The 11,469-nt window shown below is 50.7% G+C and overlaps 2 protein-coding genes across 2 annotated transcripts in view; both read right to left on the minus strand.

The window, feature by feature from the left end:
• Positions 1 to 2,409: 2,409 nt before the first annotated feature.
• On the minus strand, positions 2,410 to 5,942 carry VOLCADRAFT_104930 (uncharacterized protein; the record flags this gene model as incomplete). The annotated part of the gene is made up of 8 exons (XM_002951015.1): positions 5,751 to 5,942; positions 5,586 to 5,637; positions 5,057 to 5,398; positions 4,645 to 4,671; positions 3,892 to 3,990; positions 3,178 to 3,581; positions 2,593 to 2,622; positions 2,410 to 2,511 (listed from the first exon to the last, which is right to left on the minus strand). Exons 1-8 carry the CDS (start codon positions 5,838 to 5,840, stop codon positions 2,410 to 2,412), a joined length of 1,146 nt encoding a protein of 381 aa, XP_002951061.1. The 5' UTR covers positions 5,841 to 5,942.
• Positions 5,943 to 11,105: 5,163 nt separating this feature from the next.
• VOLCADRAFT_91476 (uncharacterized protein) overlaps positions 11,106 to 11,469 on the minus strand; it is a gene marked incomplete at both ends in the record, with an annotated part of 1,337 nt that continues 973 nt past the window's right edge. Inside the window, one exon of the mRNA XM_002951016.1 lies at positions 11,106 to 11,387. Within this exon, the coding sequence (XP_002951062.1) occupies positions 11,106 to 11,387 (282 nt within the window). The remainder of the gene's footprint in view (positions 11,388 to 11,469) is intronic.

An 11,469-nucleotide genomic window follows, 5' to 3' on the forward strand; every position in this document is an offset into this window, starting at 1 on the left:
CTGCCCCGATCAGCTTGCCTGCCAGCAACAGCATTTGTATGCGTGCTACATGCATGGTTCTTTGTTCGTTGTGTCCCCCGATCAACAATTATCAGGGCGCATGAGGTTAACCTCACGTGCAACAGCAACGTTGCTATTCAATTAACACTTTTGTGCGCGGGGTGGAAGTTCTAGATTGCACCGGTTGGGTGGTGTCCACTTTGCGGGCAATAATAGCACGGAAAATTTATGCACGTGGGTGAGTAGGAGATAGAAGGAAGCCCTGGGAGTGTAGGTACGTGGGCATGCAGGGTGTGGTTAATGCCCCTCCCCCGGAGCGATGGTTTTGGTGGTGCCCCTCAAGTGTCCTTTGCAGGTTCCCCTCGATGACATGAATGCAGGCGGACACTAAGTATGGTTACGCTTGTAGCATCTGGTGGCATTCAAAGAAGCGTTAACGGCATTCAAACAGGGAGGGTTTGCCGCGCATAGTAAATATGAGCTTGGCACATAGGGCACCTTTGCCGATGTATGTGGATTTATTATTACCGTTTGGAAAGTTACCGTTTGGAAAGAGTTTGCGTGTGCATGCATATGTGTAGGACAAAGAGTGCAAACTTGACGCATGCCTCCTTCCTCGGGATGCACGGCTTACAATGTGGGCTTCCTATCAACGTTACTACAGAAGAATGCTTGTGTGTTTGGCCGTGGCACAAGCAGCGAAGTACAAATGTAGTTGAAACGATATGGTGTTGTTGCTTTATCGGGGGCCATGTTGGGATGTGCTGCCGGCACTTAAGTAAAGAATGCTTACCTGCAGACTCAAGTAGTTCAACAGTCCCGTCCCTTAGCGCAATTACTGGTCACATGGCAACTGGGAAAACCCACATATGGCAGGCTTCCCCACCACATCATCCATGCCGGTCGTAGTGGACTCTCACACCACTCTCGCCGCTGCACATCCTCATTGCCCCCTCCAGACTCTCCTTTAAAGGAGAGTCGAGTCGAGTTGGAGGAAATTTCCCACAGCCGCCTTGGTCCCTTTCCGATCACACATCCCGGCACCACGTGACTTTAGGAGTAGGGTGACGAGCAGTGACCTTGCAGCTGCACATCCATGGAAAGTTAGCTTGAACATTATTTACAAAACCCAGCCGGCCACCATCATAACGACAACCGCACATCGACATATACATGGTAAACCTGTCAATGTGTCTGTTGGATCTAACGGGACCCGTTACACATGCAAAAGACTGGTGGGGCTGCTGAAGTAGCACGCTGCTGCTTGCCATCGAGGACTGCCGTAGGTACTGCAACCGTACATACGCAGGCCATTGGTTGTGCACTTCCCTACCCCTTTCAACGGTTCATATATCCTTCGTCTCGCAATAAAGTCCGCAAGCACATCGCTTATGCCGCGTAACAATTCAAGTGATTGAGCATTGAGCACAATCCCTACCGATCGAGTCCTGCTTGCAGCAACATGACTTACGGGGATGCATTTCTTGACATGTCCCCATGCTTGCGATGCATGCAGAGTACATGCGTAGATGGGGAGTACATGTAGTGTCGGAGGCCCCAGTTCACACACGCACATGAACAAGTTATGACCGAACAACTTATCATCAGTTCACTCTCTTATCCGGCCGCCAACGAACCACCACACACACACACGCGTAGCTGAGCCCGCGGCCCGCATCGGCTTTAGCCACCCATATGTATCCGCATGCTGCAGTGCATGTATGATCCTGCTTTGAATGTGTATATGGACGCTCCAGAAACCATGCACTTGCCGGTGTGTTGTCCTAATGGCAGGTATTTAAAAGCCCTCGCTAAATTTTCCTTACCTCATAACTGCAATTTAAGCATTTTCCAGCCAATCTGTCCGTGGTGGCGGCGCTATCGGCGTGCCCCATGAGCATGATCGTCTGTAAAATTTTTACCGGCTATAGATCGTGCCCTGGTATACTAGATAGGGTCAGTCCCTATCTATTATTATACTAGGACACTATCTATGGGCAATAAAAAAAATTTACAGACGATGCCATCCTTCCGTCGCCTGCTGGAAGATTGCAGATTTGTGGGTGGCGCTCGTAAAGGCGATCACTGCTATAAACCCCAGTACAGACCACCTAACCATGTTTCCCCGTAACCATATACATGGACAGTACAGTACAACTGATGGTGCCTAAATACATGACACGTGACATTTCCCAATCTTTGGAGATGTACGCTCGAACGATTACTTGAACAGTCCCATATATAAGTGCTGCATCGAAGTGCTGCTCTTCGCAGTCTGCTAATGTCACTGTTGGGGTTGCAGCTAGCATTGCACCATCCACCCACCATTGATGCAGGGACAACAGCGCGACCATCTACCCTAAGCCCCCAAGCAACCCCCCATATACTAACGATTGGCGCACGACAGCCTCAGCTGTGGCTATCGTCGGTGTCGCCGCGGCACAATGGTGCCGGCTGAATGCATGAGTGATACTCATCAGCGTATGCCAATATCTCAACAGCCCGCGTCAGCTGGATCCGGGTGGGGGCCGCTCAGGCGAGCTTGCAAGCTTGGACGACGCCTTTAAATCTCTTCCCGGTAAACGAATACACCTGGGAGAACTGATGGCAGTTGTTGTCCGTCTGAGGTAACGGTGGGGGTTTGGCGAGGTCGGATTCATGGAACCGTGGAGATTGCAGGAGTCGGTGTGGGGTTTAGGAAACACAAAGGCCGGTGTGTCATTTTACGCGAAGCTGGAAAAGGCAGAATCCAGTTGTCAGTACGGTGTATGCTGCAAACGAGGCAGGTCGGCTCCACGTTTGGGAGTGTGGTGCTAGCATGCCGACATCCGAGCCCCCCTTGTGACCACGACGGCTGAAGAGAGTGAGGCTTCCGAGCTCGAAATCGAAAACATGTTGTGCGTCATATCATATCGAACACATATGTGTGTCAACTAACCAAATGCGGTATAGAATGGAATGGCTGTTTACCGCAGTCCTTGCAGCCACACCAGCCACACGACTTTCCTGTCGACACCACTGCTTTCCACACGGACCTTTTGACGCCAAGGCGTATTATTTACAGGCAACATGCCGTGCTCTGCCATGCTGCTGCTGCACCACACAGCATTGTCTTGCCGCACAGGCGCTGGCGAGGCTGTCAGTGCTGCGCACCACTGTCCCACAGGACCCGCGCACCTTGTAGTAGCAGCCGCTGCAGGCCGGATCGCTGAAGCAACGGCGCAGACACCCTTCCGCGTTGACGGTCCGATTGTTCTTGAGGCTTAGCTTCACAGGGGGGCCCTCTACACCCCAAAGCGCCACACCATCATTACGGCAGCGGAAATTCCGCGGTGCTACGAAGGGCGGAATAATACGGAGGGATGTAATTTGGTGGAGGGGGGTAAATGGTGTTGGAGGCAGGACTTGAGCTACCGGAGTTTGTGGGAGGTAATAAACGTGTCTGTGTCTTCTGTGTCTGTGTGCGATGAGCCAACGACAAGGCAGCTTGGGCTCCCGGCCTGCAGTATTCTGTAGTGCATATTTTACGAAATCTGCATCCGCCGATCGGTAATTTTCTGAACGTCGTGATATTGCATGGCCTGTGAGCGAAAGGAAGTAGTACAACTGAGGGCATCTGCTGGCAGCCAGCATCATCTGATCGATGAAGGTATTTCGGACCAAAGAGAAGTCACACATGTGCGGTATATGTGCAGATCAAAATGCAATTTCCGTCACCAATCCGACTATTGTTCAGCCACTTGCGTGCCACTAAGCTTGTTATTACATTCTGCCTACGCCATGCAGCCTTATACCCATGCACACTTGCAACTCCATACCCGACACCCCCCATCCGTCACATCACATGTTAGTTAACCACTTAAACTCCGGGTCACTCCACCATGTGCTCACCTGGTGATGGTGGTAGTTGTGGTACTTGTGGCAGTTGTGGTAAAGAAAACATGACCGGTCGTCGTGGTGGAGAAGACTGCCTGGGTGGCAACTGAGGACCTGATAAGGAGGTCAAATGGAAGTGTATGTCGGCGGATGCAGTAGCCGTCCATAGTACGGCACACATACGACTACAAGTGCACGTTAAGGCGCTCCGCCAGCATCTATATAGGCTTTTTCAGCGGCCAGCTACTACAGCGGGTTACCTCTGCCTGCCGCAGTTTGAAGTTCCGGCGTGCTATCTACAAGCATTTGTAGGGTTAGTTATCACGGTGATAGGTTGTCCCGTGCTGGAATTGGTGGTGGTATTGTCATTTCGTCACGTGGGAGACCCAGCGTTCCCTTCAGGTACTTTTACTTGGACCAGATTTAAGTAACCAGCAGCATAGGCATCAGTCATGAACACACATACGTGAAAATAGAAAACGCACATGTAGGTCATGCACAGCACACAGACAAACTGGTGGCTAGTGTAGTACCTGTGCATAGTACGGCACACATACTGTCTAAATTACGTGTTAGGGCGCTCCATCAGCATCTATAGAGAGAAGCCTTTTGTAGTAGTCTACCAGCTAGACGGTAAACGGCACATAGAACAACTATAAATGTGCGCGAAGCGCTTGATTCCAGCTGCAGCATCTCGGGAGGCCTTTTCAGCGGTCAGCTACTACAGGTAGACCTGAAAGTCCTTACATATCACAGGTGGCTACTTACTTGGCACACATGGAGATGTATCAGTTTCTGCAGCGAGGGGAAAAGTAGTGAAAGGGGTGATGGAGTGAGTGCATGGTCGGCCAATTGGCGGAAGGGCAGCAGTGGCCAATAGGGCGCTTGCAGAAGAGAAGGCATTCCACAGTCAAACTGCAGATTGCAAACTACAGTTATGAATTCTGTAACAGCCAGGATGTGTGGTAGGTGCATGGATGCCTCGTGAATGGTGGGGCAAGGGCACATGGTGGTGTAACAAGTCACTACTACACAATATGGTCACAAAGTACGGACAAAGCTTAGCTCCTCAAGGCATGTGTGGACGCAGGCTTTCCAGTTCTTCTGCTAGCTCCTAGCCTACGCCTACGTAAGCCAATTGAATCCACTTTAGGCCCCCTGTTAAGCCCACCACGCTTACCGCATTTACCAAAGCTAAACACAGATGCGCGCCTGTTGCCTCCACATGTGTACGGCATGTTGCCACCTGGCATACACTGCAACTCACAATCAACGTCCTGCCGCCATCCCTGAACCGTCGTGTTTCCTCCGTAGCAGTCGAACTCGTCCACTATTGCAAAGTATTTCAAGCCGGCGGTCAGCGCCAAGCTGGAGCAGTTTAAAAGGGGCATGGGTGTCTCAAATGTCCCACGGGCAAGCTCCTCGGGCAAAGGAGCTGCCCAAGGGTCCGAAACCGGTGCATGAAAGCAGCCCTCATAGCACAGGCCAGATTCGGGAAACGCGAGGGCGATATCGGAGACGTCTGCGGCGGGGAGGCACGTGACGGAGATTACGCAGGATGGGGAAAATTGCGGGAGGTGCAACTCCGCCCAACGTAGCCCAGTGATCCCGTGGCGGAAGAGAAAGCGTGGAGCTATGGCGTCGCCAGAAATTATCTCAGTGGCAACATGGTATGAAGTATGATTCATCGGATGCGATGCTACGCACACCTTGCAGCCTCCGGACTTGCATCCAAGAAGTATTGGCCCAGCCCTGTAGGACCTGAGGCGAGCCACACATTGTTTTAGCTCCTCGGTGCTTTGTCATTCATATAAACAGATTTGTTGAGGGCAGGTGCAAAAGTCACTTGAGCGGAACTTCAAGGAATGGCTTACCTTGCGCAAATTCAAAGGCTCAGAGTAAGCATGTTGAGCCAATGCCAGTATATGAATGTACAGAAGTGATAGCTTAAGGCGAGCCATCATGAACGCTGCATAGAATTGCGCGGCTGCCAATCATTGGCCAATGAAAAAGGAACCAGACTTTACGGGCTTTAGTGTTTTTATGATCATTTTCATCTAATAACATACTCGGGTTCAAGGGATGGTCATTGTTGAGAACTTGTTGAGACAGATACTGGATCCTTCCCTTGTAAGCTGGACGAGCATCCGCACAAGTTTCTTTGAAACTTGACGACTAATCCCTAAAACTGACTCACGTGTTAAGGCTAAATAAGTTGATAGAAATAGCTATCAAGTGCGATTCATTGCTGATCGCACTATTACTGCTGCTCTGTGCATGCCCAGGGGCAGCTCTGTGCATGCCCAAGCAATGGTACTGGCGCTTTGTAACGAAATCACACGCGCTTGCCTTGTAAAAGCTGTTAAGGATATGGCATCGATAGGATGCGACCGAGCTGCACACAGAGTTGGCGCATCATCATAGCATATACCTTACTATGGCCATCGTGCGTGACCGTGAATCCTATGCTCAGAATTCAGCAGGTCTGAGGAGTTGATCAACAAATGGGTTGCGCAAGCGGACGGCGCTGCTGTGTGCTACGATTAATACATTGTAATACATAATTTATATTGAAAGCTGTCAGGCCAGGCAAGTCGCAGGGCATGGATGGTATTCCTACGGTTTTACAAAATGGTGTCTGCACCCATGATGGCAGCTGTGTTTACCAGAGGTTGGCAAGTAAGCGGGTACTGCGGGTCCGTACCACAGTACTTGCAGCCGGAATTCGGCTGAAGGCCCCGGCTGCGGGTCCCTAATGACCAAGATTCGACCAAAAGACGTGAATTGCAGCCTCTATTGCAGCCTCTATTGCGCTGGACTTGAACTATGTGTTTGACTTTTGAGTGTTTTTAGGTTTACTAACTGAAATTATGCCCTCCCGCAGCCGTAGAACCGATTTGCCAACCTCTGATGTTTACTGCTATAGGCTTCCGCGCGGTTTCCTGGATGGGGTTACTACTGTATTCATGTATCATACGCATATGGACCTCGCCAGCGACATAGCGAGGTAGACAGGTGAAGAAGCTATTAAAATACGACACGGGAAGCTGAATTCATGTTTCAGCGTGACACCGTGTGATCGCCGCATAAGTTACATAGATGATTTAAAACTCACAGCAATAAGAGACAATCACGGTTAGCATGCAGAGAGCAACAAGACCCTGAACCAAAGAGCTTTCACGAGAACTGCGGCTCGGCACGGAATTGTTGCTACTCCGCTCACCACAGTGCCGTCCCGCCTCACCGACGCACAATCCATGACAAGCGATATTTATGGGTGTGCCGCAGTTAATGTGTAGCAATCAGATTTCCCCTTGCCTTTGCACCGCCCGCCACCATTTTGGTCTTTAACTCGGTCTTTAACTCCAACGGGTTAAACGGTGGCGGGGGTGCAAAAGCAAGGGGAAACCTGATCGCTGAGAGACGGCGGTGCCTGTCGGGGACGGCCCTCCCTGTCGGGGAAGATGGAAGTGTTATAATAACCTTTCAATACACCTGGGTGCATGTGTGTATGCGCACTGCTGCCTGCCATAGCAGGCACCCGCCACCGCTGTCCACACCATGAATAAGCCGGAGTTGGCCGCACCGTCAGGGAACGGGTATCTGATAGCCGCTGACAGCAAGAAATACGGAGCTATAATCAGTGCGCTGCAGGAATGGGTTCTGCAACGTTCAATCTCCATACCTGAATAGTATTACGACCGTACAAGGGGTCGAACCTTGGACCTTGCCCTTAGGAAGGGCACGCTATATCCACTTAGCTATACGGCCATGTAACATAACGAATAATACTCCTATAGGTTATAGAAATGTAACTAAGGTGCAACAATATAACTTCCTCTTCCCACCGGCCCTTCCCACCCGCCCTTCCCACCGGCCCTTCCCACCCGCCCTTCCCACCGGCCCTTCCCACCCGCCCTTCCCACCCGCCCTTTTCCACCAATCATTACTACCTGCCGCTGTATCCTCCTATACCCGCAACCACACTTGGGCCGCAATGCTGTGAGGAGATCGTCACGATGTCGCATACATGCACCCCTTCGTCTTGTTGCCTGCCCCAGCACACACAAACACCACTTCACAGCATCACCACCTTTGGAATTTCCATCATCGCGGCTGAGATGATTAAAGCCAACTCACAGCATCAAGGCTCTCCCTTTCGTTATGCCCCTTTGGTTAGCTGCAGATCTTTTCCGTTAGCTTTATCGGACTTCATCGCCGCCCATGAGCATATACTTCCTACTCCGGCACCTTCTTTCTCCCTCTGGTACTTTCTTTTTCTTTTTAAGTTAGGACCGGCATGCCGCACGCGTGTCCCTGTGGCCGTTGCATTTGCTCTCGCATATCTTCCGAACAACACCCCTACTAACTCCTGCTGCTGCTGCTGCTGCTGCTGCTGCTGCTGCTCCGCCAACATCGGTTTTCCCTTTGTCCATAGGTTACCCAACCTTCTGCTTTCACGGGAAGGGTTCATTGCGCCGGCCGCCTTGCTTGTCGTCGCATCGCACGAGTTATGGTAGCATAACCCTTTAATCTGTCCGCTAGCTTAGGATACGGAAATAGTTTTTTAGGTTTTATCTAGTTGAGACTTTAGGTACCCTTGTTATCTGTCATCGTTTAAACTACCTATCTATGTGCAGCGGTCGCGGCGCGACGCGCACGCTGGTACGGGAGAAAACGGGAGAGTACAGGAATATGCCTAGAATATGAGCTGCTGAGTGTCCAAGCACTGTAATCCACCAAAGATGTACGGATATAATATATAAGGACGACCACTTAAGGCTGATTAAGGCTTGGCGATTACTGTTCGATGTATGTGGTCGCTCGCTAACGGCGAATGGCGACGGAACCAAGATAGGATCAGCACAACATGCGAATACTTTAATTAAATCTTAAGATTAATTGTAGACTTTGTATCAATCGATGTAAACCGAAGAGAGGAGCTCCGCGAAGCCGATTAGAAGTCGTACAGAAGCGAGCTGTTCCGCTGCGAGTAATTCTACTCGCAGTCTCCTGAGTTTGCAAGCTCAGGAGGCCAGGATAGGAGTCTTCCACGGGTTACAGACAATATGCCTTTACTGCGAGTGTGCACTTTTGCACAACAATATGAAGAGGGAAGTCTTGACGCTCGGTCTGCTGCAGAGAATCAGAGTCAGGTCGAAGTTGGGGGTCTCGGCCCCAAAGGGAAAAAACAGGCAAGGCTCTCAGGCCCAATCATAAAGGGAAAGAAAGGACATGTTCTCGTACGTATTGTCAGACGGCTCCTTAGGCGGCCGTTGCTGCTGTGCAAACCTATCAGGTAATGCCCAAAACAATGCAGTTTTTACGGTTTACATATGCAACTCATAAGGCCCAACTTTGTGCGGGTCCAGGAAGGGCATACCGAACTGGCCGAACCGCAGGTAGAGAACTCATTGACGGGGGCCGTAGGCCCGGCCTCGCTGAAACCACCGAGCAAGTTGCCGACGGTTGTCGGTCTGTACATTAAGTTTAACTTCATACTATTAACAACAACGAGAAGAAAGCCGAAGCCCCTGTAATACAATATGAATATACATCGGCGCAGGCCTCTCTCTCTACCTCATAACCAACGTGTTCGTAAACACGGCGATAGGAGGAGGGGGGAAACTTACAATCATAATGAATACAAGTTCAGATAATGGAATGCTATCAAATACCAGTTTTAGCGCGCAACGCCGCCATGAACTTCCGACATCCGCCGATTTGAGCTACACCGTTGAGTTTCGAATTAATATGGGGATGCGAGGATTGTGATGTCGTGAGAGCAGAAGGCAAAGTTAGGTAGCTTCCTGTTTTTTAAACGCAACTACGTACTAGGCCTAACATTGTAAAGGTATGCGAACGTTGACGACGGTGTGAAGGGAGTTTTTTTGCACTAACGTAGTTTTATTTAACTTGATTTCTGGTATATGAGGCCCGTGACGGCCCGTTGCTGGCCAGTACGGCAGGTACATCATGTAACATCTTATCTTGCCTTGTTACACGCATACATGAACAGAGCGAGTGCATGCAGCTAACTCGTAGTCATCCCCTTGAGCTCGTAATAATACGTATAGGGTAACGATTAAATGCATGTAAACAAATTGTTTTTGCTGGCATTGCTGCGGCATTTGTGCCTGAAGTGCAAATGCATATGGCAGCTTAGCTGTCAAGCCGTAATTCCAATGGGCATTGCCTGCTGCGACATAGGCAGCTGACGACGGAGCTGCAGCGATCGAGCGAGCATGCATGCAATCTCTGCAGGTTCACACGACCATGCCATTGAAAGTTCAGGACCATAGCAAACGTTGATGTACTCGCTTGAAATGTCTTCAAAATGAATTATATACCTCCGCAGACTGGTGGCTAGTGTTGGCAATGGAGCTGCTGACTAATTACAGCGAACCGACACATACGACATTTCTCTAGGCACAGCAGGATTTTTTTGTAACTCAGGCATGTGAATCCTTTGTAGACAGCTTTAATGATTAACAAGCCTCAAGCACGCCTGAACATTTTGGAGTACGCCGACCGCGCTTCATCTTCACACGCACCGCAATATTCTGTAACTTTCACACTTTACAATCTGAACCTTGAAATTAAAATTATTTATTCATTGCAAGCAAGACAAGTTGACGATTTAGTGACTTGCTGAATATTTGCTGGACGATACGATCTTTTGCTCAAAATGCGCCGCTGAGGTGCGCGGGTTAATACAAAAAATGTTTTCTAAGTATTTCGGAATTACTGGTGTGTGGACGGCTCGCTTTTGGTCTCCGGGATTTGTTCAAACGATTGAAATGCATAATCGCAGCAAGAAATTCGACTTTGCCTCACTTCATACACGACGAAAGGTTGTCTCATAATCCCCTGAACGGATCGCTGCAATTGGCAAAAATCATCCTACAGGCGCATGATAGCTACTGACGACTACACGACAGCATGCCAAGGCAGCTGTACTGTTATGCCAAGGCTATCGATAAAGTGGGGAAGGCGGAAGCACGTGTACCGCAAGTGTATAACGTGCATGGGCAATCTGGGTCGTGGCTATGGCAAACCGTGCTGGCTGGGTCGCACGCTTATGTTTGTGGCTATCCTGGGCGCAATCTATGACGTCAACGCAAACCAAACCCACTCTGTCCTGGCTGGAGGGTCTGCTGGCATCGCAAGGCAAATGCAAGTGATGAACAGCCCCAGCCCTAGCGTGAAAAGCCCACCGCCACTCCAACCTAGGCGACCACCAACCCCGAGACCTCCAAGTCCACCACCAAAGCCTCCATCGCCATCACCACCACCATCGCCACCAGCACTGCCACTGCCGCCGCCATCACCCTCACCACCACCCGCGCCACCATTTCCCCCACCGGAACCGCCATCACCTCCACCATTCCCGCCATCACCACTACCACCTCCACCACCATCACGACCACCAGCACCACCCGTACCACCTCCACGGCCACCGTCACCACCGTCACCACCTTCTCCACCCCCCGCCCCGCCATCCCCGCCAACTCCACCATCCCCACCCCCACGGCCACCGTCACCACCATTTCCTAGACCTCCACCGCCATCACCTCTACCACCACCACCATT

This window comes from Volvox carteri (genome assembly GCF_000143455.1).
Source record: "Volvox carteri f. nagariensis unplaced genomic scaffold VOLCAscaffold_21, whole genome shotgun sequence".
NCBI lineage: Eukaryota > Viridiplantae > Chlorophyta > Chlorophyceae > Chlamydomonadales > Volvocaceae > Volvox > Volvox carteri.